The sequence below is a fragment of the Nerophis ophidion genome, linkage group LG28, assembly GCF_033978795.1.
Source record: "Nerophis ophidion isolate RoL-2023_Sa linkage group LG28, RoL_Noph_v1.0, whole genome shotgun sequence".
NCBI classification, from domain to species: Eukaryota; Metazoa; Chordata; class Actinopteri; order Syngnathiformes; family Syngnathidae; genus Nerophis; species Nerophis ophidion.
This window is the reverse complement of record NC_084638.1, coordinates 14,783,053-14,800,550: the sequence shown is the minus strand read 5'-3', so window position 1 is coordinate 14,800,550 and position 17,498 is coordinate 14,783,053. Positions and strand designations below refer to the sequence as shown.

Genomic DNA, 17,498 nt, shown 5'->3' with positions numbered 1-17,498 from the left:
TATGATTTGAGTTACAATTGACTAACTACACTAGAGCAAGCTCGGACAAAGGCAATTACAGTATCTGTTAGTACCATACTTGCCAACCTTGAGACCTCCGAATTTGGGAAATTGGGGTGTGTGGGGGGGTATATTTATAGCTAGAATTCACTAAAATTCCCCATTTATTTACACATAGGAGTGAGTTTAGGGTTGAATTGTCCATCCTCGTTCTATTCTCTGTCACTCTCTTTTCTGGACATTACTACTATAATGATTTGCAAAAAATAATATTCCGTTTATATTTACATCTAACACAATTTCCCAACTCATATGGAAACGGGGTTTGTATATACACCTCTGTAGTATTTTTAATGAATACCTAGACCTACTATGCTACTGTATTTTAATTTCGGTCATTATGGTGGTACTTCTAATTGTTTTACAGCTTTCTCTATTTTGTCTCCAACATATTTTCCGAGCTTTCTTTATTTAGTCTCCAACATATTTAGTGGGCTTATCAAACTTACAAAGCACCCATTCTCTGTTTCACTGTCCCTTTTCCAGCTAGGCAACTGCTAAGCTAGCAAAGCTAAACTAGTCCCGATCCAAAGAAAATAATTCCACTTGTTGAAAGAAACAACATGAGTATGGCTCCCTGTTCTTCGTGCACCGACGTTTATTGATAATTGGTCTTCTTTGTGGAGCAAACCAGGCTTGCTGAGGAGGGACGGCATTCACCCTAACCGGGAAGGTGCCATCCCTCTTCCTAGTAATATAGATTATGATTTGAGTTACAATTGACTAACTACACTAGAGCAAGCTCGGACAAAGGCAATTACAGTATCTGTTAGTACCATACTTGCCAACCTTGAGACCTCCGAATTTGGGAGATTGAGGTGTGGGGGGGTATATTTATAGCTAGAATTCACTAGAATTCCCCATTTATTTACACATATACACACATAACACTCCTTTCTACTCATTGTTGTATTTGAAGTGCAATGCTTTGCAGCCAGTAGCACAGCCTTTGAAGGAGCATAGGTATGGGCAGCATCTGTAAAATTGAATTTGCTGGAAAGGAGTGAGTTTAGGGTTGAATTGTCCATCCTCGTTCTATTCTCCGTCACTCTTTTCTGGACATTACTACTTGCCATAGTTTTGAAGCAGTGCATGATGGGAATCCGAATGTTGTGTGTCAGTGTATTAACGTGCCGGCTGGAATAAAGCTGAGAAATAGCTCAGTTTCTGCCTACTTTATGGGTTATAGATAAACCTATGGATAACGGAGACATATATAATAGTGTCCCTGTGTGTGCAGTTGCGCACGCTCCAAGAGCCGTTGATCGCTGTTTATATGGAGGAAAAGTGGACGTGACGACAGGCTGTCCTCACTCAGGTCCAGGTGGAAATTGTGAGAAATTCGGGAGAAAGGTTGTCCCGGGAGATTTTCGGTAGAGGCACTGAAATTTGGGAGTCTCCCAAAAAATTCTGGAGGGTTGGTGCGGGTGAGGAGTCATTTAAGCCAGAACTAACGCAGCTCCAAGCTGGAAAATTCCTGCACACGTAGCATTTCTTGTAAAAAAGAAGACACAACCCACATAATGTTTTTTTCTGTAGAGACTGTGCCAGAGGTGAACATGCATTCTACTGCGGTGGCAAATAATGACGCGTTAAATCTCTCGCAGCAACCAGCAAATAATCTCAAGATCCCCATCATATCAATTCCTAGATGTGATCTAAATTATTTAAGGCGCACAACACAAAATAAATAAAACAGCCTACTGCCTATAATATGGACTTTTTAAAAAAAACATTAGATCATTGCCTCCCAAAGCACTATTTATTAATGAGGTCATTAGAGACAACAATCTAAATGTCATTGGTCTGAGTGAAAGTTGGCTAAAACCAGATTTTTGTTTTCGCTTAACGAGGCACCCCCTACTAACCATACATATTGCCCGTCCCCTTAAAATGGGTGGAGGGGTCGCGATTATATCCAATGAAAACCTTAACCTTAGCCCTAACCTAAGTAACAAATATGAATCATTCAAAGTGCTTACTATGAGGTCTGTCACACTGCTAAGCCCCCCCCCCCGGCAGCCCCTCTTCGGACTTTATCAGTAAATTTTCATTTTTTTGCTGATCTAGTGACGCACGCAGATAATATAATTATAATGTTATATTTTAATATCCAAAAAAATACCTCGTCAGACCCTGTTTTGTGTAGCGCTTCAGACTACAATTGATAGCTGTGGTCTTACACAAATAATAAATGAACTCATGCATCGCAACGATAATACAATAGATCTAGTAGGGTGTCACCACCTCCAAAGCTATGGTACTCCTGTATACTAAAATAATGTCCGATCCCTACCTTATGAAATTTGAAGTTCCGACCGATTCTCAACAATGCTTTGGCAGCCACCACTGCCACAACCACGACTCTTGCTGGCCTACTGCCTTCTATAATAGCAACATTCCCAAAATATGTGGGCTCTATTGATAACCCCATAGTGAAGCTGTAACGCAAATGTCGTGCGACTAAACTTGAGGTTTTCCATAAAGCATGGAGTGATCAGTTTAAAAACTTATAAACACACGCTTACCATAGCTAAAACAAATTACTACTTCAATCTCAACAGCCTCAATAAAACCCCATCCATGCATTTCCTACCGCTTGTCCCTTTCGGGGTCGCGGGAGGCGCTGGAGCCTATCTCAGCTGCACATGGGCGGAAGGCGGAGTACACCCTGGACAAGTCCCCATCACATCACATTCACACACTAGGACCAATTTAGTGTTGCCAATCAACCTATCCCCAGGTGCATGTCTTTGGAAGTGGGAGGAAGCCGGAGTACCCGGAGAGAACCCACGCTATTGCAGGGAGAACATACAAACCAACTCCACACAGAAAGATCCCGAGCTCTGAGTTCAATCCCCAGGATTGAACTCAGGACTACCCAGGACCTTGGTATAGTGAGGCCCATGTACTAACCACTGTTCCGCTGTGCTGCCCCCTCAATAAAAACGATCCAAAATATTTGTTCGATGCAGTAGCATCTCTAACCCAACAATGCTACTATATTGCATGTGCCTCACAATACGAAGGTTCCAGTAGCTCCACCCACTCAGCTGATGACTTTATTAATTTTTTTGATAAGAAAATGTAACTCATTAGAAAGGTGATTAAAGATAATACATCCCAGCTCCAGTTGGGTTCTATCTACGCAGATACGAATGTATGTACGACGGGTATTGCCCTCCAAAATAGTCTCTCTTTTGGAATAACATTAGAGCATGGGTGTCAAACTCTGGCCCGCGAGCCATCGTGTAATTTCATTTGGCCCTTGGGGTGATATCAAATTAAGATTAGAGCTGGCCCGCCGGTATTATACAGCGGCGATGCCTCTCTAACACTGCATTCACTGCTGATACTCATACTTGCCAACCCTCACGGTTTTCCCGGGAGACTCCCAAAGCTCAGTGCTCCTCCCGAAAATCTCCCGGGGCAACCATTCTTCCAAATGCCTCCCGATTTCCACCCGGACAACAATATTGGGGGCGTGTCTCGAAGGCACTGCCTTTAGCGTCCTCTACAGCCTGTCGTCACGTCCGCTTTTCCGCATTACAAACAACGTGCCGGACCAGTCACACAATATATGCGGCTTTAACACACACTAGTGAATGCAAGGCATACTTAATCAAAAGCCATAAGGGTCACACTGAGGGTGGCCGTAAAAACAACTTTAACACTTTTACAAATATGCGCCACACTGTGAACCCACACCAAACAAGAATGACAAACATATTTCGGGAGAACATCCGCACCGTAGCACAACATAAACTCAACAGAAGAAATACTCAGAAACCCTTGCAGCACGAACTCTTCCGGGACACTACAATATACACCCCCGCTCCCCCAATTTTTATTTAAATTTTATTTGATATGTCATTGAGATTTTTTAATCATTATTATCATAATTTTAAACTCCATTTTGCATGTGACTATAAAGTTATATACGCCTTGCTTGTTTAATATTCAATGCAAAACTTGTTTGGGTCCCTATTAAAAGGTTAATTTGTTCAACCTTTGGCCCGTGGCTTTGTTCAGTTTTAAATTTTGGCCCACTCTGTATTTGAGTTTGACACCCCTGCTTTCGAGGAACTCCTGTGACTTGTAAATGGGATAAAACAAACATGTTCACATGACCCACTTCCTTGGAAACTTAACAAGGATGTCAAATATTAACTTATCACTTTCCTCCGGTACTGTTCCTCTAGCATTCAAAAAAGTGGTTGTTCACCCTCTGCTTAAAAGAGCTAACCTCAATCCTGACCTCATGGTAATCTACCTCAGCTTTCCTTCATCTCGAAAAAGTGACGAATGATGTATTGCTACCTACGGATGCTGATGCGTCGTTCATGTTGCTGCTTCTTGATCTGCTTTCGATACCGTTGATCATAACATTTTATTAGAACATATCAAAAGACGTATTTGTATGTCAGACTTAGCATTTTCTTGGTTTAACTCTTATCTTACTGACAGGATGCAGTGCGTCTCCCATAGATATGTGAACTTGAAGGGGTCCAAAGTGGTACAGTTCTTGGCCCTGCACTTTTCAGCATTTACATGCTGCTGCTACAGTTGTGATCAAAATTATTCAACCACCACACAATTTTGGTGTTTTAGCAAGTTGGACATTTATTCTGTATTTTGTTTATAGTCATATCAAATAAAGATGTGTCAAATAGACAAATACAACTTGAATTACAACATTATACTTTGTAACATACCAGTGTCAATTCTCTTAATATCTCATTGACAAAATTATTCAACCCCTTGAAGATCATAACTCTTAAAAATAAGGTCTTTTCAATCACCTGTAGATGTGATTGGAACCATAACGAGCAACAATTAAACTGTTTGAAAAAGACTGTGACGCTCAGCTTCTTGTAGATGGTCAATGATGTATTTGCAACATGGTGAAGTCCAGGGAGTGGTCAAAGAAGTCAAGAGAGGAGGTAATTCCTCTTGATAAGAAAGGATATGGATATAAGATATTACATTCAAAAAGACACAGTTGGGAGCATAATTCGCAAGTTTAAATCTAAAGGCACAGTGGAAACACTACCTGGGCGTGGTAGAAAGAGGATGCTGTCCGGTGTTTGAAGCGTACAGTGGTGAAAACCCCCCGGGTAACAGCTGAGGAACTACAACAGGACATTGCAGAGGGGGGAACGCAGGTTTCGTCCCAGACAATAAGGCTCGCACTACGAGAAGAAGGCCTTCATGCCAGAACTCCCAGGCGCACCTCACTTCTGACTACCAGGCACAAGAAAATAGACTCCAGTATGCCAAAAATCATCTGGACAAACCCCAAAAGTTTTGGGAAACTGTTCTATGGACTGATGAGACAAAAGTGGAACTCTTTGGGCCTATGAATCAACGTTATGTCTGGAGGAGGAAAAATGAAGCTTACAAAGAGAAGAACACCTTGCCTACTGTTAAGCATGGTGGGGGGGTCAATCATGCTCTGGGGCTGTTTCTCTGCCTCAGGTACCGGGAATCTCCAGCGCGTTCAAGGCATTATGAATTCTATTTCCTACCAGGATATATTAGCTGCAAATGTCATGAAGTCAGTGAAGAACCTGAGGCTTGGGAGACGTTGGACCTTCCAACAGGACAACGATCCCAAGCATACCTCCAAATCAACATCAGAGTGGTTGCAGAAGAAGGGCTGGAAGACTCTGGAGTGGCCTTCACAGTCGCCAGACCTAAATCCTATAGAAAAGCTGTGGTGGGACTTGAAGGCAGTTGCAGCACACAAGCCCAAAAATATGAATGAACTGGAGGCCTTTGCCCAAGAGGAATGGGCTAAAATACCTGCAGATGGTTGCAAGAAGCTTGTGTCCGCTTATGTATCACCTTTGAAGGATGTCATTACTGCCAAAGGGTGTTCTACTAAGTACTAAAGATGCATGTAACTAGGGGGTTGAATCATTTTGTCAATGAGATATTAAGAAAAATGTCCTTTTTTGGTATTTTGTAAAATACAGTGTTACAATTAAGTTGCATTTGTCTATTTGACACATCTTTATTTGATATGACTATAAACAAAATACGGAATAAATGTCCAACTTGTTAAAACACCAAAATTGTGTGGGGGTTGAAAAATTTTGATCACAACTGTAGGTGACATCAGTTTCTCGCTGTTCCCATTGGGTTGAGTTTTTTTCTTGCCCTAATGTGGGATATGAGTCATTGTTGCATATGCAGCCCATTGAGACATTTGTGATTAAGGGCTATACGAATAAACTTTGATTGATTGAGTTTTTGTGGCCGCTGTAACATTTCAGTTTGAACAGAAAGACAGGGTTTAATTATTTGAAATTAAAACTGTACTTTAATCAAGTGATTCTTTGGCGTGAGTATCAAAATGTAATTCTGCTTAGGGCCCCAATTTAATTAACAATGGATGAAACTTAAATCACTGGCTTATGCATTTGATTATATTTTTACGTACAACTTGATGTACAACTTTATCTTTAAATTATAAGTCCAGTTGACAAACAGCCTATTAGGAATGCATTTTTGGTTTAACAAAAAAAAAAATCATATTTGTCGCATGAAAGTCAGAAGACATGGAATTTCATACGGTACATGCATTTTGTAGTCAAAACATAAAGAATAAATACAGTTAGAAGGAAACCGGTGATTTGTTAAGGCAAATTATTTCCAGGCTTTTGCAGGCCACATTTGGCACTTGTATTTTAAAATATTAAAAAAAGAAACCTTGACTATTTGGGGGAAATTATTTTGTACCATTGGTAACCTCAACATCACATTCAAGCAATTAAAATTCACATTAAATCACAATTTTGGCAAGTGTATGAATAATTTGAGACAATATCACATACATATTGTTTTGGGACACACCGAGACAACGAGCATATTCAAAGAAATTGTTTGGATTTGTTTTATTTCTTGCAGACGTAACAAACTGTATGAAGTCCTCTCAGGTGTGGATATGACTCGAAGCACATTGTGCAGTTGACAAATACTCTTCAGCGTGATTGAAGCCCTACTTGCTCAGTCTGGCCATGAAATATAAGGCAAATTGATGCATTTCATTTTTCAAAACCAGCTGTTTGAGACTCAAATAGGTTGCATTTATTTTATTATGACATGGTTTGGTCTAAGAGCAGAGATGCTTTCCGATTTATATTGCAGGAAAGCGTTTTTCCTCAGAGGTAACATTTTGTTCCTATACAAAGCCCTCAAACTATGCTGAAAGACAAAAGTGCAGATGAGACTGTTCTACACGAGCTGCTCGACTTTCCATGGTTCAGACACACTCCTAATTTGTACACAACCACAAAAACAGTGCAGATTTGACGAGATCAGGAAATAAAGTAACCGAAAGTATAAAGACATGTGAATGTGTGTATAAATATCATGGATATCATGATTAAGTGGCAAGATGATAAAAAGAAAAGTCAAAAGGTAAAAATGAGTGCATTCGACCGTAGGAGAGTCAACCTTCCTTGTCAAAGACACGTTTGACATCAGCAAAGACCTGGAAGAGACAAATGGTGTTCATTTATGGTCAACACAACATACAATCGCCTAACAATATATGTGAGGAAATAACCAAAAGCGAGTAAGACGATACATTTAGCAGGATTGAGGTTTCACAATTCACACTAGGGCACTTAAAGGGGAACTGCATGCTTTATTTTAAAATGTTGTATAGCAATATTTTTTGTCCTCAAAAGTCTACACACAATAACCCGACATGGCTTTTTTTAAGCAAATTTATTTGAAATCAAAAAGTGAAAAATCACAGTGTTTGCTCAACACTTTGTTGATGCAAATCTTTTTGAATACGATGCCACAAGCTTGGCACACCAATCCTTGGGCAGTTTCACACATTCCTCTTTGAAGCACCTCTCAAGCTCCATCAGGTTGGATGGGAAGTGTTGGTTTTCTTCCGTGATGTCTAAAGCAATGTTTGTAAGTTTTACAGCAGGGGTGCCCATTATGTCGATCGCGAGCTACCAGTCGACCGCGGGGGGTGTGTCAGTCGATCTCCAGCCAGGCTTTTAAAAAAAATAGACCTAAAAATTAGTGATCATCAATCTTCACCAAGACGTCACTTAAATGACATTCACGGTACCGGAGGGTCTTGTGAGATGACGCTGGCTGCTGCAAGATCATTATTATGAAAATATGACCGAGAGGAAGGCGAGAAACACTTTTTATTTCAACAGACTCTCGCGCCGTACCTTCCGTCAAAACTCTAAAGGCCGACTGCACATTTCCTATCTTCACAATAAAAGCCCTGCTTCATGCTGCCTGCGCTAACTAAATACAGAGTCTCGGAAAACTGGCGTGCACAAGCGATCCCTCAGAAAACTGGCGTGCACATCACTTGTGCACGCCAGCTTTCCGAGACTCTTATTTTGTTAGCGCAGGCAGCATGAAGCAGGGCTTTTATTGTGAAGATAGGAAATGTGCAGTCGGCCTTTAGAGTTTTGACGGAAGGGACGGCGCGAAAGTCTGTTGAAATAAAAAGTGTTTCTCGCCTACCTCTCGGTCATTTTTTCATAATAATGAACTGGCAGCAGCCAGCGTCATCTCACAAGACCCTCGGGTGCCGTGAATGTCAATCAAGCAAGCTACGGAATTTTCCGCCAATGTTTTTCTTGTAAAGTGTATAGAAGCTGGATGAATTAGATGCCAAAAACCAACCACTTTCATGTGGTATTGTACAGAAAGGACACATTTTTTTCTCCTCCATTTGAAAATGTGGGCGTTATCATCATTACTGTCTGATTCCAATCAATGCAAGTCATCAGAATCAGGTAATACACCAACTTATATTCTTGTCTTCGTGAAAGAAAGACATCTATATGTGTTACACATGCTTGTATTATCATTAAACACATTTAACTTGTTTACAAAAATGCCTCTTTCATAAATAAATAAATATAAATGATATATATAAATGAGGTAGATCCCCTCGAGTTGGTCAATTGAAAAGTAGCTCGCCTGCAGAAAAAGTGTGGGCACCCCTGTTTTACAGTATAGCTAAAACAATTTATACTCACTAAACCGTCCCATGTTTAATGTTTGTAGGAGTGTTTTCATGCATATTTGTATGTGCTATTTAACAACTATGTAATGAAGTGAGCGTTGTTAGCGTTAGCTAATATGCTAACGTTTACCAGTGTCTTTGTTTGTATTACTAACTTAAAATGGTATTCTTTTTGTATTGTTAAAGTTTTTTTTTAAAATCCTCAGTAAATTCACCAAAACATCACAGTGGAGTTATTGAGTCTGTTTAGCTGATTGGAGAGCTATCTTCCGCAGCTGGTGGAGCCATGACGATGACTTCTGTTTTGTTTGAGCAGCCACTGTAATGCTGTGTAACTGTGTAATTGGAAACAATTAAGATATTTAAATAAACATTTACAGAGTCTTTATGAGTAAATCAGTAATTTCACAATGTATATACCTGTGGCTTATAATACGGTGCGGCGTATATGAAAAAAAAATCTTCTTCTAAAATGCTGTGGGTGTGGCTTATATCTCGTGCGCGCTACAGTCCAGAAAATATAGTAAAATGTATTATGTATTTTGGTCATTTTAGGTATACAGCGCCATATTAATTTCACAGACATCACAACATTCGCTAATTCTTTCAACAACAACATCCACTAATCATGGCAGACTTCATGAGAGTCAACGATGACTATCCATCCATTTTCTACCGCTTGTCCTCTGTATTTTTGAGCCTGAATATACAGAGGATGAACTTCAAAGATTAGAAGCTGAGTGATTAACAGATACAGCATGTCACAGTATTGCTAAGTGCTTAACAAGAAATACAAATTAAGAACACAATAAAACTATCGCTTACTGTTCAATGTCTGCTCTCACTGGGATGCCGACTGATGGAATGTTTATACAGGCATGTGAAAAATCACATCCCTGACTTCCCGTTTGGATAAAGAATTAATCATAATCTTTAAACAGGTAACCAAAAAAAATGGACGCAAACTAGCGTATTTTAATGTCTTTCTCGCCATCTTGACCAACTTCTCAGTTTATGGCTACAACCATCTACTATAAAAGGGAGAGGCATGATTTATAATCTATAGTTACCTTTTACCAACTCAGAAGTGTGTTATTAGCTACATAAGATAGTAGGCTCTATGTGATCACGGCGCAGCTAAAAGTAGCTCTTATACATTAGCGCTTATAATAACAATATCATTCATACTTGGTTAATGTTCAGGTCATGACATGTAAAAAGAGTATTGTTGGCGGTTTTCGTATGTTTTCAGAGGGCTTCATGGGCCAAATACATGACTCCCATTATCTTTATTGTTAGCCACCTCATACTTGCCGTATATTACATGAAAATGCACAACAAAAGAAACACTTGGCTCACATAGGGATTATAAATAATAGACAAAAGTCCAAAAAAAGTGCATTTCTTTTTTAACCTGTGCAATTTCCCACAAATCACACATGGATTTTTTCAGGCTTAAGGCCTGAGGGGATAACAGCGAGAGTTTTCATCACTTTACTTTTTAGTAAATGTATGTGAAGTGCCTTTATGTGTTAAACTGAGCTGCTTTGTGTGCCTTTTAAGTGTTTTTATTCGCCTTTTTATTGTTTTGCTAGCTCAATAAGTCCAAAGAAAGAAATGGACAAGCAACATGTAGTTTCAAACATTCTGGAAGCATCATCAGCATTGTTGAAACTGCAGTGTGCTGCATGTTTAACAACATTGCAAAACCCCACAGGTTAAAAGCATAATATGAATGTGACGGGAAAGTAGTGTCTCCTTTATATACAGTACTGTGTAGTGCTTTATGTGTTCAACATGTACAAACCTTAACTGAAAAAGGCAAATTAATCAAGGTTGGAACCCATTTATCATGTTTACATTGTTTCTAATGGAAAATGTTTCTTCAATATAAAAACTTTACTTAAGAACCAATTAAAAGTGTGTAAATTGTGGTTGCATTGTATACGACAGCTTTATTCCTTGTGTTTACGTCATAAAGTGTCTTATTTCTGCTGGATTTTGGCAGCTTCGTCCTCATTGATGTTTCCCTACAGTCGATGAGTAGACTCACCTCCTCCACAGAATGAGAGGCGTCCACACAGCGCACCTTGCCATCCTTCTCATACAGCTCGATGATCGGTCGTGTTGACAGCAGGTATGTTTGGATTCTGCATTAGAAAAAGAAAGACTAAACATTTATTTCATGCATGCAGAATACTTTAAACGGGTAATTGAACTTTTTTATATTGCCAATTAATTCATAATTACTATTTGAGACAAGAACACGTAGATCTTTCTTGTTTTATGCATTCTAATTCGGAATAAATAGCAAGTACGAGGTGGCTAACAATGCAGCTATTAGGATTCATATATTGCACCCATTTAGACGTCTAAAAGCATCCAAAACCAACTATACTCCATTTACATGTCGTGAACTTAGAAGTTTGGTTCTTTTATGAATTTACTATGGGTCTACTGAAAATATGACCAAATCTGCTGGGTCAAAATAATACAGCGATGTTAATAATTGGTTACATGTCCCTTGGCAAGTTTTAGAGCCTCGTCCACATTGCGCCAGGGCTTCTTTTTGTCACCGATTCCGTTCATAAATTTAATGGACAGAATTTCTAGGCGCAGTCAGGGCATTGAGGGGATCCGGTTCTGTAGCTGCAGGATTAGGTCTCTGCTTTTTGCAGATGATGTGGTCTTGATGGCTTCATCTGGCCAGGATCTCCAGCTCTCACTGGATCGGTTCGCAGCAGCGTAAAGCGACTGGGATGAGAATTAGCACCTCCAAGTCCGAGTCCATGGTTTTCACCCGGAACAGGGTGGAGTGCAATCTCCGGGTTGGGGAAGAGATCTTGCTCCGGGTGGAGAAGTTCATGTACCTCAGAGTCTTATTCACAAGCGGATCAGTGCAGCGTCTTCAGTATTGCAGACACTGTATTGATCCGTTGTGGTAAAGAAGGAGCTGAGCCGGTCGATCTACGTTCCCATTCTCACTTATGGTCATGACCTTTTGGTTATGACAGAAAGGACAAGATCACGGGTACAAGCGGCCAAAATGAGTTTCTTCCGTCAGGTGGCAGTGCTCTCCCTTAGAGATAGGGTGAGAAGAATGCCAACGGGAGGAGCTAAAAAAAAAAAGCCTCTAGTCCTCCACATCGAAAGGAGCCAGATGAGGTGGCTCGGGCATCTGGTCAGGATGCCACCTGGACGCCTCCCTGGGGAGGTGTTTAAGGCACGTCCAACCAGTAAAAAGCCACAGGGAAGACCCAGGACACGTTGGGAAGACTATGTCTCCCGGCTTGCCTGGGAACGCCTCGGGATCCCCAAGAGGAGCTGGACGAAGTGGATAGGGGAAGTCTGGACTTATTTGCTTAGTCTGTTGCCCCCACAACCAGATCTTGGATAAGCAGCAGAAAATGGATGGCTGTATGGATGGAACTAAAATACTGACTTTTGTCGAGGCTGCAGCCCATTCTGTTTAAATTGTTTCTTATGAGGAACTGTTTCACTATACAAACTTTTGCATTTATGAACCATGTTGAAGAACCAATTAAGTTTGTAAATCAAGGGTTCAACTGTACATGTTATTGTGAGTGTGGCTGTACAACATTAAATACTTACTTACAGCATGTATATAAAACAATGAAGGTTTTAGATGTTTTAAAGAAAGCTTTGTAGGTGAAATAGAGTGAATCCCATTACCTCCATTGTTGGCTGACTTTTCATGGCATTTATTTACCAAAAATATGTGTTCTTGTCTTACATAAGGATTTTGAATGATGGGCAAAATTTGTAAAAAGATTTGAACAATATAATAGAGAAATATAACATTTACTACACATGTACAAGAGTGGCCCGTTTTTTGTTAGTAGTCCATTTGAAAAAGATCAGACAAAAACGCAGAGCAATTCTTCTTGTTAAAAATAACCAAAATTATTTTTAGACTTCCTAAATTATTACCACAAAACACATTTAGAGAGGGATTCAGAAAACAATGTGAAATGACAGCGTAGATTTTGTGTGTAATTTTCCCTTATTTCCAGGTCTGCACTATTATTGTTTTACATCGGTATCCCATTTTCAGTTGAATGCATTGACTTTATTTCTTCACGTAAAGAAGCGGTTTATAAATCACTAATACGGAAGATTATTAAAACTATTGTTCATTAACTGTACCCGTCCTGCTGTAGTATATAATTGCTTTAAGGAGTGGTATTTGTATTTTGTTGCATAAAGAGCTTACCGTTTTTCCAAGCTCTCTCTGTTGTCATCTGTGCGCCCACTGCTCTTCCCTCGTTCTAAACACCTTGTGATGCAAACCTGCCCAGGAGTCAAACAGACTTTGTCAGGAAGCAGAGATAGTTCATCTACGACGTCGGGATGGTGTTTCTGTGACGCACCTCATTGCTGCAGTCAAAAAAAAGCACAAATCTGACATCTGCTTTTCCATCCATGACGGATTTCCAACCCTGAAGGTTGTCCTCGTTGCGAGGAAAGCCATCTATGAGGAAGCGGTACTTTTGTTCATCTTTTTGCATGGTCTCCTGCATTGCCTGTAAGGAGAGGACAAAATGTTATCTTGTTTGAAAGGGCGTGCACGTTAAAACACTATTTTACTTATCTCTGGGATCCATTCCTCATTTTACATGGGTGACTGTCACTAGTGACAGTTATCAAACATTGGTGCACTGCTGCCATCTTGTGGAATTATGAGCTCACTGCAGGCAGCTCAGTAGTATTGTTTTTGGGCCCATGGCACATTATAGGATAAAACAGACAAAACAAAAACTAGCAAAAATGCAAAATTACAACAATGAAATGAAGCTGAAATGTTAAAATTAATAAATAGGGTTGTCAAAAAAATAGTTTATTTGATTACTAAGTTAAATAAATTAACATATTAGACACATGCACATTACATAATGTTTATGACCAAACAAAAGCAGCTAAGCAGAATAAAATTCCAAATAAAAATAAAAATGTTTCCCACAGTCCAATTGAACTACGAGGTTGCAAACAGGAAGTCCAAACGGTGTGGCGCACTTGGGAGAGTGGCCATGCTCAAACCGAGGGTCCCTGGTTCAATCCCCACCTAGTCCGTTGTGTCCTGAGCAAAACACTTCACCCTTGCTCCTGATGGGTGCTGGTTAGTGCCTTACATGGCAGCACCCTCCATCAGTGTGTGAATGGGTAAATGTGGAAGTAGTGTCAAAGCGCTTTGAGTACCCTGAAGGTAGAAAAGCGCTATACAAGTACAACCTATTTACCATAACTGCAATTCCAATTTGAATTGAAGGAAGTCAAATTCTATTTTGCTGTATTCCAAAATCATGCTTCACAGCACAAGTTTCAAACTCAAGGCCCGGGGGCCAAATCTTGCCAGCCACTTGATTTTTCAGTGGCCCGCCATGTCATCATTTAATTTTGCCTGCCACTTCATGTTATAGCGTGGAAAACACAGTCGTTTAAATATTGTGTTACTGTTACACTGCACTCTCCATAATTATATCAAATCCTACATGTGATAGGTATCGGCCAGTCTTCCCGGTGGATAATTATATCAGAATCTGCAGCTTTAAAACCCTGATGGGAACGGCCCTAATTTTACCCTACTATGAAGAACCAAGCACATAAAATACCGTACTGAAGAAACCTGTACTGCTTAGTACGGGTGTGCATCTTTGGGAATCTAAGAATTCAATCCGATTCCTGCCGTGACGATTTAAGTCAGAATCAATTCTCGATTCAAATGGATTTTTGCAATATATTATTTGGTGTTATAGTTATAATGAAACTTCAGAACAGGTTGGAAAAGCTTCTATTGGTTGCATGAAAATGACCTAAAACTTGTTTTTTTAAAAGGTATATTAAATTGGTTATACTTGTATAGCGCTTTTCTACCTTCAAGGTACTCAAAGCACTTTTGACACTATTTTCCACATTCACCCACTGATGGCGGGAGCTGCCATGCAAGGCCCTAACCACAACCCATCAGGAGCAAGGGTGAAGTGTCTTGCTCAAGGACACAAAGGACGTGAGGAGGTCAGTAGTAGGTGGGGATTGAACCAGGAACCCTCAGGTTGCTGGCACGGACACTCTCCCAACCGCGCCACGCCTCCCCCCATTAAAATTTTAATATATTGATTTAGAACCAGGATAAAAAAACAATCACAATTCACTCCCTACTACTTAGGCTTGGCTTATAAACATTTTTTCAAGGCTTTACCTTTGTTCACTTACAGTATGTAAACTTACCTTTCGAAGTAAGTTAATGGTGATTTCCACAGGCACAATTTTGCCTTCTTTGATGAAACTGGAAATGAGTTGTCCAAACTCTGATCCATCTCTGGCCCGCTCTGCCCTCAACAAGTCTCCAGCTGACAAATGGGTGTAGTTGTAGTTCTGAGATAAAAACCAACAGAGAGCTTTAAATTTGGTTCCAATTGAGACAAAAGTAGAACACAACTAACACAAATCAAAGTAAAATACAATTTTAGTACAATCAAACACATTAGTGATTCGGTCTGTGCTTTATTTAATTGACTACGGCTGAAAAATAGAGTCTATCAAATCCAATAGGAATGTATTCATATCACGGTTATTGTTACCAAAATCATGGTTATCATTACGATAGTAAAAAGTAAACACAAACCTTAAACAAGTATACACGTACTGAACTTTTGTTAAGTTTTATTTAACAAAATAAAACAGACAACATACTTTCTTGGCAGGAAAAAACATGAAATATTGTTTTGGCTTCTTAAGAGCCATGTCATTTGTATTTGAGTGTCTAACTACGTTTATCTTCTTCCGTTTTAATTTGTTAAGGTTTTAAATAGTATTTTAACAGGGCTTAGTATGTGTGCCTCACAATAAATAAGAAGGTCCTGGGTTCAATTCCCGGGTTCAGTGTCTTTCTGTGTAGTGTTTGCATGTTCTTCTTGTGACTGCTTGGGTTCCCTCCGGGTACTCCGGCTTCCTCCCACGTCCACAGACATGCACCTGCGAATAGGTTAAATGGCAACGCTAAAATTGGCCCTGGTGTGTGATTGTGAGTGTGAATGTTGTCTTGTCTATCTGTGTTTGCCCCTACGATGAGGTCGCGACTTGTCAAAATGCAGCTGGGATAGGCTACAGCCACTCCCGCGACCCGAGAGGTAAAAGTGGTAGAAAATGAATGAATAGATAGATTGTATTTTAATGATAAAGGCAGATATAGCACATTTATGTGCCGTCACAATATTTCACTAACTGTTGTCATATTCGTTAATCCATCCATCCATTTTCTACCGCTTATTCCCTTTCGGGGTCGCGGGGGGTGCTGGCGCCTATCTCAGCTACAATCGGGCGGAAGGCGGGGTACACCCTGGACAAGTCGCCACCTCATCGCAGGGCCAACACAGATAGACGGACAACATTCACACTCACATTCACACACTAGGGCCAATTTAGTGTTGCCAATCAACCTATCCCCAGGTGCATGTCTTTAGAAGTGTGGGTGGGTAATAAAAAATAAAAATCAATCATTCTATGCAAAGAAAACAGCCTGTAGGTTCAATGTGCACAATTGAATAGCATAGTTGCTCAGAAAGTAATGTGTTTATAAGTTTATACAGGAGTATAGCGTTGGACAATATGGCCTTTTATTAATATCTCGATATTTTAAGGCCATGTCACGATACACGATATATATCTCGATATTTTGCCTTAGCCTTGAATGAACACTTGATGCATATAATAACACCAGTATGATGATCCTATGTGTCTACATTAAAATATTCTTGTTCATACTACATTAACATATGCTCATTTTAAACTTTCATGCAGAGAGTGAAATCACAACTAAGTCAATTTATCAAAACTGCATTTATCAAACAGTTATTAAGCAGTGGCACAAACATTCATGTAAATTCCAAAACAGGAAGTACAAGATTGTCAGACATTTTAAAACAAGTCATTAGTGCACTTTTGTGCATGATGTCACTAAGATGACATATCAAAAAAAAACTATAGTGCGCTTTTTGTACAGAACGCCACTACAATAGTTTAAAACATATAAAGTGCACTTTGTGCATAATATCACAATATATTTCAATAACTGTCATATAAAAATTAGCAGCATAATAGGTAATTAAATAGTCTATGTCCTTCGCTATGTGGTAGGTTACTGCGGACGTTATCTCCTTCTGTTGTTGACTATTTTTTTCATACGGTGTTGATGTGAAAAAGGTTGCTCGGGCATTTTGTTGGCTGTGGCAGCGGCCAAAATGTTGACATGCGGAGTTTCAAGCACTCTTCATTCTCTAGCGGGTGACTTTTCAAATGATGCTACACATTAGCAGTGCTGCTACTTTTTGTAGCAACGCTTTTGCCGCATACTTGTAAAACATCTTGCCGCTTGAAGCCAAACCACCACCAGACGATGTAC

General features: G+C 39.8%; 1 protein-coding gene across 3 annotated transcripts in view; it reads right to left on the bottom strand.

The window, feature by feature from the left end:
* Window positions 1-6,934: 6,934 nt before the first annotated feature.
* The window catches only part of cmpk (cytidylate kinase), a 19,730-nt gene continuing 9,166 nt past the window's right edge, over window positions 6,935-17,498 (bottom strand). For 2 of the 3 annotated variants that reach the window (XM_061890506.1, XM_061890508.1), the window contains exons 2-6: window positions 15,326-15,472; window positions 13,471-13,623; window positions 13,314-13,390; window positions 11,133-11,229; window positions 7,781-8,081 (exon numbers count right to left, since the gene is read on the bottom strand). In XM_061890506.1, the coding sequence (XP_061746490.1) occupies window positions 8,037-8,081; window positions 11,133-11,229; window positions 13,314-13,390; window positions 13,471-13,623; window positions 15,326-15,472 (519 nt within the window). In that variant the 3' untranslated portion in view covers window positions 7,781-8,036. Of the gene's footprint in view, window positions 7,559-7,780; window positions 8,082-11,132; window positions 11,230-13,313; window positions 13,391-13,470; window positions 13,624-15,325; window positions 15,473-17,498 lie in introns of those variants that run through there. The other variant, XM_061890507.1, reaches the window with a different exon arrangement.